The 16,826-nt window shown below is 46.4% G+C and overlaps 2 protein-coding genes across 4 annotated transcripts in view; both read right to left on the minus strand.

Moving 5' to 3' along the window:
* LOC142071197 (putative acyl-CoA dehydrogenase 6) overlaps positions 1–10,612 on the minus strand; it is a 136,723-nt gene extending 126,111 nt beyond the window's left edge. Inside the window, exon 1 of one of the 2 annotated variants that reach the window (XM_075125857.1) lies at positions 10,400–10,612. In XM_075125857.1, the coding sequence (XP_074981958.1) occupies positions 10,400–10,585 (186 nt within the window). In that variant the 5' untranslated portion in view covers positions 10,586–10,612. Of the gene's footprint in view, positions 1–9,507; positions 9,696–10,399 lie in introns of those variants that run through there. The other variant, XM_075125858.1, reaches the window with a different exon arrangement.
* A 514-nt stretch (positions 10,613–11,126) lies between these two features.
* On the minus strand, positions 11,127–16,586 carry LOC125630836 (guanine nucleotide-binding protein G(I)/G(S)/G(O) subunit gamma-11). Of its 2 annotated transcripts, none has more exons than XM_075125852.1 (3): positions 16,338–16,586; positions 15,855–15,953; positions 11,127–11,591 (listed from the first exon to the last, which is right to left on the minus strand). In XM_075125852.1, exons 2-3 carry the CDS (start codon positions 15,948–15,950, stop codon positions 11,466–11,468), a joined length of 222 nt encoding a protein of 73 aa, XP_074981953.1. In that variant the 5' UTR covers positions 15,951–15,953; positions 16,338–16,586; the 3' UTR covers positions 11,127–11,465. The 2 variants fall into 2 exon arrangements, with proteins under 2 accessions (XP_074981953.1, XP_074981952.1); XM_075125851.1 differs by lacking the exon at positions 16,338–16,586 and adding an exon at positions 16,068–16,302.
* Positions 16,587–16,826: the final 240 nt, after the last annotated feature.

Genomic DNA, 16,826 nt, shown 5'->3' on the forward strand with positions numbered 1-16,826 from the left:
GTTAATCATTTCAGTGTCAGATGATTCTGGTGACATCAGTCTGATAATCACACACGGAGAAATTTTCTTGAAGCCTTAATATATCACGCTGAAACTTATTTTACTTTTTCACTCTTATCACTGAAATATAGTTTAAAAGTTAAAAGAATTCTTTGCTCTGGCAGCACTCACAATATATTGGATGATACTTTTTGTTACATATAGGTAACACTACTGCCCCTCCCAGCTACAAGATCAGACATGAAAGCTTCCTCTCTATCAAAGTATTGTCTAGTATATTGATTTAAATCAACTGAGGATTTGTCCCCAAAATACTTACATAATACTGCCATCAGAGAAAAGAGGAGGAAGTGGAGCACAGGATCTGTGGGTATATTATATGCTTTCCTCGGGAATGCTGGGTTCCATGTAGTTTGTGCCCGACCTCTCTGCAGGACTAAACTTCCCCTATTTAGCAGAACATTCAGTGCACAATGGGGGAAGCTTCCCACGCTTAGTGTTCTGAATCCATTCCCTCCTGCAGGTTTTAGTGAAAGAAAATATGATTGTAGACCAGGAGTTCCCAAACTTGGCCGGAAACAGCAAACCAGGGCCACTGGGAAACAAAGCGTCTTGCAACCCGCCAGGGGCTTACCCTGAACAAACTGCAAACCAAGTTTGGGAACCCCTGTTGTAGACTACTATGTTTTTTAAAATCTCAAGTCCAAGTCATGTATTTCCCAGCTGATGCACTTTCCTTCCTTTAATAATTTAACATCCTCCCACTAAATAATATGATCAGTGGGTAGCACCTATTATCCCAATGACTAGATAGTAACCTGTCACCTCCTCCTCAGTTTCCTAGTGGCTAAGCTATGAAAAGCTTATTCTGAAATGATATACAGTATTTGTAATTATCAGAAGAACAATACACTTTTCTCTTCTGCTGCTGTCCTATGGATGTAGGGAATGTGACAAAGATAGATCAACCAACTTCATTCAAGAGGTTTCACTGGGAATTGAGGGCATGCTGCAGTATTTTGCAGAAGGTGTTCATCCTTTCAAAGGATCATGCTCTCTAATATTTACCGCACTGAAAACTTTTCCTTAAATGCTCTAAATTTTTACACTACAGAAATGTCTCATAGACTTGGAAGACCAGAAGGGACCATTTTGATCATCTCTTCTGGCCTCCTGCACATTGCAGGCCACAGAACCTCACCCACCCCCTCCTGTAATAGACCCACAACATCTGGCTGAGTTACCGAAGACCTGAAATTATGATTTAAAGACTTCAAGTTACAGAGAATTTATCATTTACCATTGTTTAAACTTACAAGTGACGCATGCCTCTTGCTGCAGAGGAAGGTGAAGAACCTGCAGAGTCTCTGCCAATCTTCCCTGGGGGGAAATTCCTTCCCAACCCCAAATACGAAGGTCAGCTGGACCCTGAACATTTCAGAGGATACCTGGGAAAGAATTCTCTGTCATAATTCAGAGCCCTTCCCATCTAGTGTCCATCACCAGCCGTTGGGGATATCTTCTACTAGCAGTCTCAGATATATGGGCCATTGTAGGCAGTCTCATCATACCATCCCTGCCATAAACTTATCAAGCTCAGTCTTGAAGACAGTTAGGGTTTTTGCACTCACTGCTCTCCTTGGAAGGCTGTTCCAGAATTTCACTCCTCTGACAGTTAGAAACCTTCATCTAATTTCAAGACTAAACTTTTTCATGGCCAGTTTATATCCATTTGTTCTTGTCATTTTGTTGCAGATTTCGCTGTGGTGGTGGTGGTAAACTCAGGGGGTTTCCGGGTGCCAAATGTAGGTCCAGTGTGTTGCAGAATACACAGGGCCTTAACTATACTAAATATAGAATCATAGATAAAAAGTGGTCACCATATTGATTTGTAGCTTTGCTATGAGGATATAAACCAAGACCAACTATTATCCAAAGGACATGGTCTCACATCTTCTTTATTCCAGTATCCCCATTATAGTATTGCAGCAAGGATGGGATAAGAGTAATTGGACCAGATCCTCAGGTGGCATAAATGAGAAGCTGATTTACACCGAATAAGGCTCTGGCCATACATGTATGGAGAATTGCACAGGTTCATGTCCCAGAGCCCTCACTCCCATCGCCAAGACAAAAGAAAAAAGAAAAATGCAGAGTTTATATACAGCAGATTAAGAATTTGTTTGATTACATTCAAATGTAATGTAGAGGAATCTCCATTTCAACAAGTTGTTGAATACTCTTGCACTATAACCTTGTACAATAAAGAAAAAAAGTTACTTCTCAGAGATTTCCAAGAGGAAGGGTGGTGACCTAAAAAGTAGTAAAGGAAACTACTCACAGGACAATTTCAATATCCCTATTGAAAACAGCTCCCTGGAATTACATGAGTCTCTTCCTCTTCATGCTCAAACAATTGGAAAATTACAGATAGAGTTATATTTTTAACCTAACAGATTACAGAGAAAAAAAGAATGGAAACACAAAATAAGGATTTCAGAGTAATGGAATCCAAATAATTATTTCTATAACTTCTCCTGTGGTTGTGTTAGGGTATGTCTACCCAGGAGAAAGTTACATCAGTTGAACTACAGGTGTAATTTTAAACAGGTGCAAATGGTTATGTGGCCACTCTTATTTTACTTTAAGAGTGACTTATTGCAGGTGAGAGTCAGCTCTACACTAAAAACTTGGCTGACATAGCTTCAGTGCTTAGGAGTGTGAAAAATCCATACCCTGAGCAACATAGCTATGCTGAGCTAATCCCCACAGTAGACACAGCTAGACACATGGAAGACTGTTTCCATCTGTCACAGAGGTGGAGTTCCTACAGTGACTGAAAAGCCTCTTCCGAAGCTGTAGGCTCTGTCTATGCTATGGGGTTATGCCAGCATAGGTAGAGCACAGTAGCTACGCTGCTATACTCCCTGTAGTGTAGGCATGGTCTAGCTTAAGTCAACTGGGAACAGGTTTAAGCTAAACCAAAATAAATCATTCTTTAAATGTAATAAGAGTATTTACAAAGGGGTTTTGTACAAGCTTAACTACAGCAGTTTAAAAATGGATTAAAGTTAAGTGAGTGAAATTTTCATGTGTAATCAAGTCCTCATTCTGGGAGTTATGTATATGCTATAGAATTGGCCTGTAAAATAAAATATGATCTTGTTTAATATAATTTCTTGTGCAATACAGTCATCTATCAAAAATACACATATTGCCCCAAGCTACTGTAGCAGGGGTGGCCAACGTGAGTCACATGTGGCTCTTCAGAATTTAATATGCAGCTCCTTGTATAGGCACCAACTCCGGGGTTAGAGCTACGGGCGCCAACTTTCCGGTGTGCCAGGGGGTGCTCACTGCTCAACCCCTGGCTCTGCCACAGACCCCCGCCCCAACTCCACCCCTTCCCGCGCCCTCCCCTGAGCCTGCAGTGCCTTCGCTTTTCTCCCCTGACCCCCCACCCCCGCAGAGCCTCCTGCACGCCATGAAACAGCTGATCGGCAGGCGCTGACTGGCGGGGCTGCTAGTGGGTGGGAGACGCTGGGAGCAGGGTGGGGGAGTTGATGGGGGGCTGCTGACTTATTACTGTGGCTCTTTGGCAATGTACATTGTTAAATCCTGGTTCCTTCTCAGGCTCAGATTGGCCACCCCTGTACTGTAGCATCTGAGCATCTCACAATCATTGTGTTCATCCCCACAACTCCCCTATGCAGTAGGTAAGTGCTATTATCCCCATTTTACAGTGGGAAAACTGAGGTAGAGAGAGGCTATGCCACACAGGAGATATGTAGTGGGAATTGAACCCAGGTCTCCCAAATCCTAAACTAGTGCCCGCTAGACCACTGTTTCTCAAATGCTGTCACTGTGGCCACATGCAACCACTAGGGGCTTTTCGTGTGGCCATGACAGCCTCCTGGGTGGTGACAGACACATGGAAGCCTGTCTTGGACACATGGAAGCAAAGCACTGGCCCCTCCCACTTCCTCCTTGTTGTTCCTGGATACGCTGCCCTGCACCGTCTCGGGAGAGAGGTGGGACAGAACACAGCAGAAGCAAGGGAGTTCTTGACCCACATTGGACAGAGGGGGTTTCGGCAGCAGGCTCCAGTGGCAGGACTTCAGGAACCTGGCCGTGCAGCCCCTAGTGGTGCGAGGCAGCAGGTACTGAACGCCCCCTCCCCTCCCCCGGCTCTGGCCACATCGCCCTAACCTCCAGCTGCAGGGCTTCAGCCTCAGCCCCTGATTCCAGCTGCATGGCAGCAGGCACTGGCCCCCAACTCCAGTCCCAGGCTCCAGCCGTGCAGGGACCAACCCCCAGCCTCATGGCAGCAGGCTCCAACTGCGGGGTTCTGGTTGCGGGGCAGCAGATGCTGACCCCTGGCTTCGGACATGGAGCTTCAGTCAGTCTCTGGCCCCCAGTTCTGGCCGTGCGGTGACAGGCACTGGCCCCAGGCTCCAGCCACATGGCCCCAGCTCCTCATGCTGATCTTCTGCCCCAGCTGCACAGCAGAAGGTAGTAACCCACTCTGTTACTCGGTTCCCAGGCTCCCCCCACCAACTGCTGGGCACTGACTCCTGGCTCTAGCCATGTACCCCTGGGCTCGGGCACCCAGCTCCAGGCTCTGGGCTTGGGCACTGACCTACAGCTCCGGCTGCATGGCAGCAGGTTTCAATCCCTGGCTCCTGTCCCTGTCTCCAGGTTCTGGCTGAGAGCACTGAACCCCAGTCCTGGCTGCATGGCAGCAGACACCAGGCTCTGGCTATGCGACAGTGGGGCTCATCACCCACCCACACCACCCATGGACCCTGCTGCTGCCTCCCACAGCTCTGTATCCACTGCCCCTGGACCCTGCTGCCTTCCTGGCCTCGCATCCATCCCCCACATTGCCCCAGGCCCCTGCTTCCTTCCCCGGCCCCGCTCCATCCCACCACTGCCTCTGGCCCTTGCTGCCTCCCTTTCGCCCCCCCCAGCCAGGGCTTAATGGGTCCTGGGGCTTGCTGAGAAATGTGATATTAACAAACATGCAAGTATCACTTTTCACAGCAGACTTCGAGCTATCTGTGAAAAGTGATACTTGTATGTTTGTTAATATTAGTTATCATAGCCTCCCAAGTAGCTAAAGTGTGCTGTGATATTAACAAATATACACATATCACTTTTCACAGCAAGCCCCAGGACACACTAAGTCCTGCCTGGGTGCGGGGGGGGGGGGGCGGTAGTAAGGGGGAGGCAGCATTATTTTTGTTACCGAGTCTGCCAAAAAACCCTACAAATATAAATGACAATGACCTGGATGTGAATCTGTGCATTTTTAATTGTTTTTCCTAAAGTTAATTAAGTATTTAGGGGGAAAAGTGTCAATGCAGCCACTAGTGAGAGTTGGTGGCTGCACCCTAAGCCATCAAAACATTTGTTGTGAGAAGCCCTGCACAAGACCATCCTTCCTCTCTGTATTCAGGTATTTAACTTGTTCTAAGTTTTAGAGTTGCCAAGCATAATAGCTCGTGATATTTTCTATTAAATAAGGGACAAACCCTAGTCCCTAAGCACATGCACACTCCTACAGCCCCAGAACAAAGTGGAAAGGGTGCAGTTCCCCGACACATGAAGAGACGAATGCAACAGTTCTGCAGCCTCTGTGCACCACAGAACCTAGCTCTTCATGTGCCTCCCTATGCGCTAGTGTGTGTGGAGAGGAGTATGCTGTCCAAGGAAGTTGGTGAATCTGTGACTTCTCAGGTACACAGGTCAAACCCCCCCCATCTGCAGCAAGGATCTCTGCAAACCTAAGGCTGCGGGAGCAGCTACAGAATTACTCTGCTGTCACTTCACAGATTGGGGAGGATTCCTCATCCTAGGTACAGACAATTTACTCTGGCTTTGTGCAGGATCCAGGGGTTCAGTCTAAGTGAATAATATTAACGTTTGTATTAACAAACTAATCAAGACGTAGAAATCTTTCCTTTATGTGAACAGAAAATCAAGGCACAGCAGAATATATACAAGGAACACATATATATACAAACCTCGGGGGAAGAGGCCTAACATTATTCATGCTTATCGACACACTAATTAAACATCCTTTAAACTAATGAGACAATGGTACATCCTGTTTGAGCGTGAGAAGCATAAGTTGTCATTTTACAATGAAAGAAAAATAAACAACGTCAATCAAATGTCTTTCCCCCCACTGAACTAAGATATAAAATAAATTTGGAAAGGTTAAACTCATCAAGTAATGCACAAAATCCCACGTGAAATGAAATACTACCCACCGGCAGGAACCATAGCATAAGATGGACCCGTTTCACCCATACAGTGCAAAGGAACAGTGCCTGAGTTTCAGCGCTACATAATGCCTCCTCCCATCACGAACCCTAATGATTATCACAGTTGTGCCTTGTAGGTCATAGTGTAGAAAAAGTGGTTCAAGCTTCTACTTGTGATAGTGGTATAGATATGAGGCTGTCAGAGCCATGTGACTTGGTAATACACTCTTCTACACAGGTCATAAACCCTGGTTCTCAGCTCTGTACTCTAACAGTATTCTCTGCAACAATACTTTTAATGGGCTGAACCGGGCTGAACCTGACTGTCAGAGACCAATTAGTATGACTATGACTGTTGCTTTAACTAGCTGTTAAATCCAGGATCTCTTCACAATAATTATTGTTACCGAGCACCTTGACTGCCACTTCGTCAAACACCCCCTTAGAGAGATCCCTTATCTCACATTATACACAGAAAGTGAAGGGCCAAATTCTGATTTTACCTGCACCATCAAATGCCTAAGTAACTCCATAATCTCCAATCACAGGAAATACTCTGAATTTACACAAATGTGACTAAGAGCAGAATTTGGCCTTGTAATGAAGTTGAGGACAGATCTGAAGCAACCCTGTGCACCTACTTCGAGCAAAAATAGATTGAGATTTTAATTATAAACAGGAATGTCAAATGACGACAACTTCTTTGGCTGGGTTTTTTTAAACTAAGGACATTTAAATAGCTTTAAAGTTAATCAAAAATAAAGGACTTTTCCTCCAAATCAAAGAGACTTGGAAGGTCTCTTTAACAGCCACAAACTCCTGTTGGATCCCAACCATAAGCCTTCATAGAATCATAGAATATCAGGGTTGGAAGGGACCTCAGGAGGTCATCTAGTCCAACCCCCTGCTCAAAAGCAGGACCCATCCCCAATTAAATCATCCCAGCCAGGGCTTTGTCAAGCCTGACCTTAAAAACTTCTAAGGAAGGAGATTCCACCACCTCCCTAGGCAACGCATTCCAGTGTTTCACCACCCTCCTAGTGAAGAAGTTTTTCCTAATATCCAATCTAAACCTCCCCCACTGCAACTTGAGACCATTACTCCTTGTCCTGTCCTCTTCCACCACTGAGAATAGTCTAGAACCATCCTCTCTGGAACCACCTCTCAGGTAGTTGAAAGCAGCTATCAAATCCCCCCTCATTCTTCTCTTCTGCAGACTAAACAATCCCAGTTCCCTCAGCCTCTCCTCATAACTCATGTGTTCCAGACCCCTAATCATTTTTGTTGCCCTTCGCTGGACTCTTTCCAATTTATCCACATCCTTCTTGTAGCGTGGGGCCCAAAACTGGACACAGTACTCCAGATGAGGCCTCACCAATGTCGAATAGAGGGGAACGATCATGTCCCTCGATCTGCTCGCTATGCCCCTACTTATACATCCCAAAATGCCATTCGCCTTCATGGCAACAAGGGCACACTGCTGACTCATATCCAGCTTCTCGTTCACTGTCACCCCTAGGTCCTTTTCCGCAGAACTGCTGCCTAGCCATTCGGTCTCTAGTCTGTAGCTGTGCATTGGGTTCTTCCGTCCTAAGTGCAGGACCCTGCACTTATCCTTATTGAACCTCATCAGATTTCTTTTGGCCCAATCCTCCAATTTGTCTAGGTCCCTCTGTATCCTATCCCTGCCCTCCAGCGTATCTACCACTCCTCCCAGTTTAGTATCATCCGCAAATTTGCTGAGAGTGTAATCCACACCATCCTCCAGATCATTTATGAAGATACTGAACAAAACCGGCCCCAGGACCAACCCCTGGGGCACTCCACTTGACACCGGCTGCCAACTAGACATGGAGCCATTGACCACTACCCGTTGAGCCCGACAATCTAGCCAACTTTCTACCCACCTTATACTGCATTCATACAGCCCATACTTCTTTAACTTGCTGACAAGAATACTGTGGGAGACCGTGTCAAAAGCTTTGCTAAAGTCAAGATACAATACATCCACTGCTTTCCCTTCATCCACAGAACCAGTAATCTCATCATAGAAGGCGATTAGATTAGTCAGGCATGACCTTCCCTTGGTGAATCCATGCTGACTGTTCCTGATCACTTTCCTCTCATGTAAGTGCTTCAGGATTGATTCCTTGAGGACCTGCTCCATGATTTTTCCGGGGACTGAAGTGAGGCTGACTGGCCTGTAGTTCCCAGGATCCTCCTCCTTCCCTTTTTTAAAGATTGGCACTACATTAGCCTTTTTCCAGTCATCCGGGACTTCCCCCGTTCGCCACGAGTTTCCAAAGATAATGGCCAGTGGCTCTGCAATCACAGCCGCCAGTTCCTTTAGCACTCTCGGATGCAACTCGTCCGGCCCCATGGACTTGTGCACGTCCAGCTTTTCTAAATAGTCCCTAACCACCTCTTTCTCCACCGAGGGCTGGCCATCTATTCCCCATGTTGTGATGCCCAGCGTAGCAGTCTGGGAGCTGACCTTGTTCGTGAAGACAGAGGCAAAAAAAGCATTGAGTACATTAGCTTTTTCCACATCCTCTGTCACTAGGTTGCCTCCCTCATTCATTAAGGGGCCCACACTTTCCTTGGCTTTCTTCTTGTTGCCAACATACCTGAAGAAACCCTTCTTGTTACTCTTGACATCTCTCGCTAGCTGCAGCTCCAGGTGCGATTTGGCCCTCCTAATTTCATTCCTACATGCCCGAGCAATATTTTTATACTCTTCCCTGGTCATATGTCCAACCTTCCACTTCTTGTAAGCTTCTTTTTTATGCTTAAGATCCGCTAGGATTTCACCGTTAAGCCAAGCTGGTCGCCTGCCATATTTACTATTCAAATATAATTAGTAGTAAAAGCTTTGTAACCTCCAAGGCCTGAGGGTGGACTGTGTGTGGCTAAGAAGCTAAGTGATTAGTATTACTATTGTCTTGATTACAGCTCAGATTGAAACTGTCTTTAAACCACATTACATAAAAAGAAAGGTTTACTGCTGATAAGTGGCTACATACAAAGAGTTCTGTCAATTAATATTTTTCAAAGTATGTCACTAGAAGAAAATAAATCTTGGCCTTGTGATATAATGAGCCAAACTTGCCCTTGTTGTAACTCTGCTAACTTCAGTGGAACTACTTCAGGGAAAATTTGGACCAATATTGTTAATTAATACAAAGTCTCCAAAGAGAGAAAGTCATTTAAAGTCATGTATTTGACAAAAGTTTCTTACCTGTTTTCTAACAGCCTTGAAAAATATTAAAATCAGCTGTGTTTTAAAAATCATTTTTTTCTTTCCCACCGTGTTGGTTGTTTAATGTGTACATTTCACCTGAGGTGGCTAATGAAAACAGTTGTAGCTAGCTATCCATCCTCTATTTCTCGTTCACGGTACTATAATTTCCAAGTTGCAAACGTGACCTGGAGAATGTCTGAAGGTGAACAAAAATGGTTTCGCTCATGTTTTTAAACTAAGTATGAAACATTTCTGTCAGTATGAGGTTTGGTATACAGATAGTTACACCTGTTATTATTGTACCAAACCTACAGTAAAAATGGAGAGTAAACTACCTGTATCTAAACAAAGATACTAGCAGCAATCTTAGGGCGAGGTGATGTATGCACCTCATTGAGCAGGGCACATGAGGGACTCCATGCTACACACCAACCTGCCAGTTTCAGGGCCACCCCTCCTTCCCCCTTTCTCGTGCCAGCGGGCTGGGATCAATCCCCGAACTATCCTGCTCAGAAAGTCGTGTCCCTCCTGACTCCCCAGCCCTTGGCGAGGGGTCACCGCAAGGGGCTCCCGAAGCATCAGGCGGCAGTCACGGCTGAGCACACGGGGCTGGGTGCTCGGGAGATACGGGCAGGGCAGGGCAGCGAGGGGCACGGTACCGACACAGCTGGATCGGGGGTGGGGAGAGCCGGCTCACAGGGAGCGGGAGAGCAACTGCGGCCTCGCACGGGTCTCTTCACGCAGGGCCCAGCCCGCGGGCAGCTGGAGACGAGCCCTGCGCCCCGGCCCCGCCGGAGCAAAGCCAGCTCAGGCTGCAAAGTACCAGGCTCCCTCAGGCCCGAGCGAAGCGGGGAACCGCCCCCAGCCGCGCCGCAGGGCAGGCTGGTACCTTTCGCAGAGACTCTCTCAAGGCGTAATGCTCCCGCGAGTACAGCAAGCGGGCTCCGTCCCCGGCGGCTCCAGGGGCGCGGCCCGAGCTGCCCGCCCGCAGCGGGGCCCGAGCGGGGCCGCACAGCCCAGGGCTCCACTTGCCCCACTCCCCGCGCGCCAGCAGCCCGCGCCAGCTCCTAGCCATGGCGGGGGCAGCGCGGGACGGGAGGGAACAACACACATGCGCAGCCGCCGCCGCCGCTCCCCGCCCCGCGCCTGCAGCCAGGACCGAGGCGGGGGCGCTGCCTGGAGTCACCTGCCCTGCACCTGCTCGGCGCGTTCCTCGCCGGGCTGAGTGGGCCGGGCGCGCTGGGTGCCGCGACAGCTGCCCAGCGCGGGACCTGTAGCTCGCAGGCTGCAGCCCTTAGCAAACACAGGCGGCTGCGGGGCTACACGCTGCTCCCGGGAAGTTTCCGCTGCAAACAGCCCCTCCCCGTGCGCCCGACTGTGTCGGGGACTCAGCCTGCTGCTCCAGTCCTTCGAATTTAGGGTGAGAGATTTTTCTCTTCCTTTTGTTCAATGAGACTTTTAAACGACTCGATCGTCCCGCCTTGACGTAGCCCCGAAGTAGTTCTTGTTCTCGCGGCTGGGTGGTTCAGGGTGTGCCACACGCATCATGCAACGAAAATGCAAACGTTTGATCATGTTCTTTGCATATCTTTTGCTAAGGAACACTAAAGCGTTGGTAGAAGCAAGAGTTTTTATTAAAACAAGCTAGTAAACGCAAGAGTCAAGAAACAACACGCTAAACAGACACTACACGCAAATGCCCATTAGTACATTAAGCAAGTCTCTGTCCCCTCTGGGGAACAATACTTAGAATACAATTTAGAATATTATCAAGTAGTGAGATATAATTAGATCATATAAAATGATAAAGAGATAAACAAGAGTCTCATTCAAGGTTGGTGTTGTTTTTAATCCATTGACAGTACTCGTTCAACAAGGACCCATGGAACTGAGGACAAACTAGTTATACGCTAAAGGTACAATAATGTATGTTCCAATTGCAGGACATTTTTCTTTCATGCAATGACGCAGCCTCCTTTCTCTTTAAAGGGATTCCTATCTTCAGGAATACCCTTGACCAAAGGATCCTCTCCAGATCTTTCTTCAATGTAGTTCTTTATATCTTCAGAACATTTGGACACCTTAAATAAAAGAAGACATAAGGTTCTGCTTTATACATAGCAATCACATTTCCCATTAGACTATAAAGACAACGTTCACTTCATAACATTCTTTTTCTCTTTCTTATATTTACATAATATGTAAAGGACCTGATGCTGCAAGTGCTCCACATGTGATCGCTGAGCACCTCCAAAATCTGTCCCTAATTTAAAACAAAAACAAACACCTACTTGTGTTATAATAATCTCTAACATTATTAAAACCGAAGGGATGTTAAAGGTCAAGTTTCTTTTCTTTTTATTCCCACTACTGTTTTGTAAAATGTATTTTTTTTTCTTCTGAACTAGTCAATAAATGGTTTATTTGGTGAGCTGTTTGATCCTCTTCCAAGCATGTGTTTCATATTTATTGGCAAAAGAAGTAAAGGTCATATTTTTCAAAAGTGACGAGTAATTCTGGATGCATCAATACTTTGGTGTCCAACTTGAGATACCTTTTAGGAGCCTCCTTTTCAGAAAACACTGAGCGTTCTCCTTCTGAAAATCAGGCTTTTAAAAGTATCTCCAGTTGCACTCTAAAATCAACAGTCACCTTTGAAAATGTTGGCTAAGATGTATTTTTTAAAAAATCTGCAAGCAACAGCTTAATGTTGCATCACACATCCACATAAGCTTCTGTGTGAAAACATATACTATATCACAGTAGGTACACAGCCTAGTCCTGCAGTTACTGTGCATAAAAATCCTCCACTGATTTAAAAATAAAATACTAAAACCTAATAATTTATTTAAATTAGAATCATTTAACTCACATTATTTCAATGGTACTCATATGCAGAATCTGCTGCAGAATCAGTAGAATTTGAACCCAAACTCAATGTAACATTACACATTTTTCCAAACAAATGCTTCAGTAGCCTTTTTTCTAATATAACAAAAGCCAACAGCCAAGGTGTAGTCCTACAATAACAAGCCTGTTGAATGGAAGACAACAAATTCAACAAGGAAGCACATTTCACCTATCAGTTACAAAGGGTTGTTATAAACAGCAATTAGTATAACATCCTGAAAATTATGAAAAACACATTGACATTGTCCTTTCAAGCATACAGTGCTTCTCCAGTAGACACTTGTTTGCAGCAACACTTTGTAAGAGCAACCTCCCCTTATGAGCAACATTTCCCCTGGGAGTGCTTTCCCTACTGTGAATTGTTGACACTCCCCATAACAACAACAGCCACTTAGGAGCAACATAACTAAAGAGCACCATATGTTCCTACTCATGAGCATCTACTGTAATATGCTATGTGATATTTTGTGACAAATTCATAGCAAAGTAATGTGCTAACATGGGACTATAGTCTCCCTTCCAATTTAGAGAGCCACAGAAGGGGGGAAACTCCTAGAGCAGTGGTTCTCAAGCAGGGGTCCATGTCCCCCTGGAGGGGCCACAGGCAGGCTTCAGGGGGTTTGCCAAGTAGGGCCAGCATTAGACTTGCTCGGGCCCAGGACAGAAAGCTGAAGCCCTACCGCACTGAGCTGAAGCCCAGGCCCCTGAGCCCCATCACCCGGGAAGGAAGCCGAAGCCTGAGTGATGTAGATTTGCAGGGCCCCAGTGGCACAAGAACATAAGAATGGCCCTACTGGGTCAGATCAAAGGTCCTTCTAGCCCGGTATTCTGTCTTCTGACAGTGGCCAATGCCAGGTGCCCCAGAGGGAATGAACAGAACAGGTAATCCTCATGCCCTGTTGCCCATTCCCAATTTCTGGCAAACAGAGGCTAGGAACACCATCCCTGCCCATCCGGGCTAATAGCCATTGATGGACCTATCCTCCATGAATTTATATAATTCTTTTTTGAACCCTGTTATAGCCTTGGCCTTCACAGCATCCTCTGGCAAAGAGTTCCATAGGTTGACTGTGTGTTGTGTAAAGAAAGACTTCCTTTTATTTTAAACCTGCTGCCTATTAATTTCATTTGATGACCCCCTCATTCTTGTGTTATGAGAAGGAGTAAGTAACACTTCCTTATTTACTTTCTCAATACCAGTCATGATTTTATACACCTAAATCATATCCCCCCTTATTTGTCTCTTTTCCAAGCTGAAAAGTGGCAGTCTTATTAATCTCTCCTCATATGGAAGCTGTTCCATACCCCAATCATTAATTCTAATCAGTTGGCATGCTTGCTGCCCCTTAATGCGGGCCCTGACTTTTATATGCAGGAGAAAACCAGTTATTGTGGTGATTTATGCATATGGATAATCGGAAACATAATTGACAGGAAATAAAAGACTGGAATGTATAACAATGCAACCTTAGCATCCATAAAGGTGAGGGACACTCTCTTTGCTGGCATTCAGGAGATTCCTGACGATGCCTTCTCCTAAATTTCTCAGACTCTCAGCTTATTTACAATAATGTCCTTTCTTTTTCAATACATTAGATTATGTGCAGCCTATGGAGTGTTTTTCCGTCACTTCAATGTTTTTGAGGCAAGAATCAGATGTTCTTATGCATTTATACACATTGCAAGGAGCTCTGGATCCTATTGGAGCTTCTTGGTTCTGTTGTAATATAAATAACAATAATCACTCTAATAAAAATCACTGAGATCTATTTCATGGGCTAAAATACCCCTCTGACATCAATATTTTGTTTCTGAGCAAAGTCCCTGAACCTGCAGGCTGTAACTTTATTCAGATGGATAGTCCCATTGACATCGTGTGAGTAAAGTTATACAGCTGCTTAAGTAGATGCAGGGTTAAATTCAGGGCCCCATCCTGCTCCCACTGAAGTGAACAGGAGTTTTGTCAATGACTCCAATAGGAACAGGAGCAGATCGGAAATCTATGTATCAAGAATGTTCATCTCCAGAAAACGTGCATGGTAAAATACATCCCACGTTGTTGACTGCATACTACTTCACAAGGTGAATCACCAGAAACAACGACAACAACAAAACACCTTTAACTTTTGAATCGACCCTTATGGACCACGGTTCTCCAACAACTGTTCTCTGTTGTCCTTCTGTGGACCACTTCACAATAGGGAGAGACTTTGGGGGATTCCTCCCACGCTCCCCGGCCATTCTGTGTCTGGCCTGGTAGCCCTGCAAACCACCAGAAAGAACTCTGAAGACCAGACTCCGAGAACCACTGGCTTGTACAGTTTTGTTTCAACTAACAAGGCTGTTTTGAATGATAGGACTTGGTTTCTGGGAGCCAGCAAAATCATTTTGTGTTCTAGAACATCTCCAAAATGTCTATTTCCGATCAAATTCAGTGGGGGCGCGGGGGGGGGGGGATCCCGTGGTTGAGGTCACATATTCCAATGTTCAGCACACAGTGGATATTTTATCCCACAGTTTAAAAGTCTGAATGGTCCCTTGTCTTCATTTCCTCTTTGGAGAGCAGTTTCAGCTGCCCCGTGCCAACTGCGCCACGCCCTCGCTGAGCCCTTGGGTTTAGCTGCAGCGGCTACCGAATTTAGCGCTAACACCCTATGATTAGCTTGGTAATGTGTTTTCCTCCTTTTTTCTACAATTATAGAGACATTTCTCAGGCTGTGTCACTCACATTTAACCTCCACAGGTCTGGATCCTCCTTCCTATAGTTTTCAGAAGTGTTTAGCTCTGGTTTCTGTGGCGGAAGGTAGCAGGTACAGTAGCCAGAAGTTAAACTACGTGGGGAGCGAGAAACTAACCTAAAATCTCTTAAAGTTACTGCGCGTTAAGGATATTTTAAAAACACACAAAGACACCAAGGCCCCAATGTCTGTTTCATCGCTTCCGTTGTTGAGACAGACTTCAATGCCCACCTCCACCTTCTGCAAGAAGGGAGAGCTCGTGGGGTCTGAAATCCTTTCCCCAGTCTGAGATCGCACTTGTGCGCCTTTTCTCCCATCAGTGAGCCCTTGAGAGGAGGCGAAACTAACCAGCTCATTGAACCGCGCTGGCATCTGTCTGCAGGTCTCATTGCACTCCCATAAAGAGAGTCAGCGCTTCGGGGGGCGTGAGGACCCTTCCCCGCGCTGTGCGATGCACTGCGGCGCTCACCCTTGAGAGGTTAGCTGAGGCACTGTTGTGAACCTAAGGCTGAAAAGAAGCGGAGTAACTTCCAAACTGCCCCCTCCCCCGCCCCCCAACCCCGGAGACTCGAGAGCTAAAGATCTTGTTCACGCCCCAGCCTGACCTCGTCTCCAATCTGCCTCCCCGGGGCGATGGGGCTATTTCAGCCGCAGGCTCTCAGGGGGCTGGGGAGGGGGCAGCCTGGGGGAACTCACCGGTTGTCTTTCCAACTTCACTTCTTTCCGGAGCTGCTCAACTTCCATTTTCAGTTTATCCTTTTCGCTCAAATCCTCTATATTGATCGCCGGCATTTTCTAGTTGTAAAAAGGGGAGCGAGTTACCCTCTCGGAGGAGAGGCTGGGACCCAGCGGTTCGCGAAAGAGCCCCCTCCCCACCCCACTCCACTCCACTCCGAGGGCATGACTTACTGTTGTCCCGGGCGAAGTTGACCCGATTCTCTGAAGTAACAACTTCCTCTCCAATAAACTCCCTCACGCACCTTCCCCAGAGTGCTCCAGTCCAGCTAGCTACTCACACCCGCGACTCCCGGGGTTTAAATCAGCAGCATAAGCTTCCTAAACGGATCAAACCCAGCAGTGTGACCCCCACCCTTCCACCCTGACCGAGAGGACCTTTACACTAGGCACTGCACACAACGAACAACGATTTACTTTTCCCTCCCCTTCCTCCATTCAAACCTTCAGTTCTCGCCTTTGCTGTATAAATAGGTATCAACTCTCTTATGTAAACCTGGCCGGCCAGTAACGGAGGGGGTTGGGGGGGAATCGGGTAACATTGATTAATCCGTTTAAATCCCAGTGTATTTAATCTGGTATTAACACGGAGTTCGACACCTAGGCGCAGTGTCACCGCTGTAATGCAGAGAACAAGGCGCGGAAGGAGGAGGGCTGACTGCTCTGGGGAAGAGGATGTGTGTGCTGAAAACTTTCTCCACAAGGAAGAAGCCAGACGTATTTAGAACACACGTCCTTTGAGAGGAAGCAGATTTGCTGAGGAAATGTCCGGCCTTTTTGTGTGCCGGATTCCTGGTGGTACCGAACGACAAGGCTGGTGGAGGAAAGTGGTGGCGGTTAAGACAGGCATATAGACTCATATAACAATGTTGCAGCAAGAGTGATCTGGTTCACAGAGCACAGTCTGGAAAAGGACCACGAAATCCCCCTTGA

This window comes from Caretta caretta, chromosome 2 (genome assembly GCF_965140235.1).
Source record: "Caretta caretta isolate rCarCar2 chromosome 2, rCarCar1.hap1, whole genome shotgun sequence".
NCBI lineage: Eukaryota > Metazoa > Chordata > Testudines > Cheloniidae > Caretta > Caretta caretta.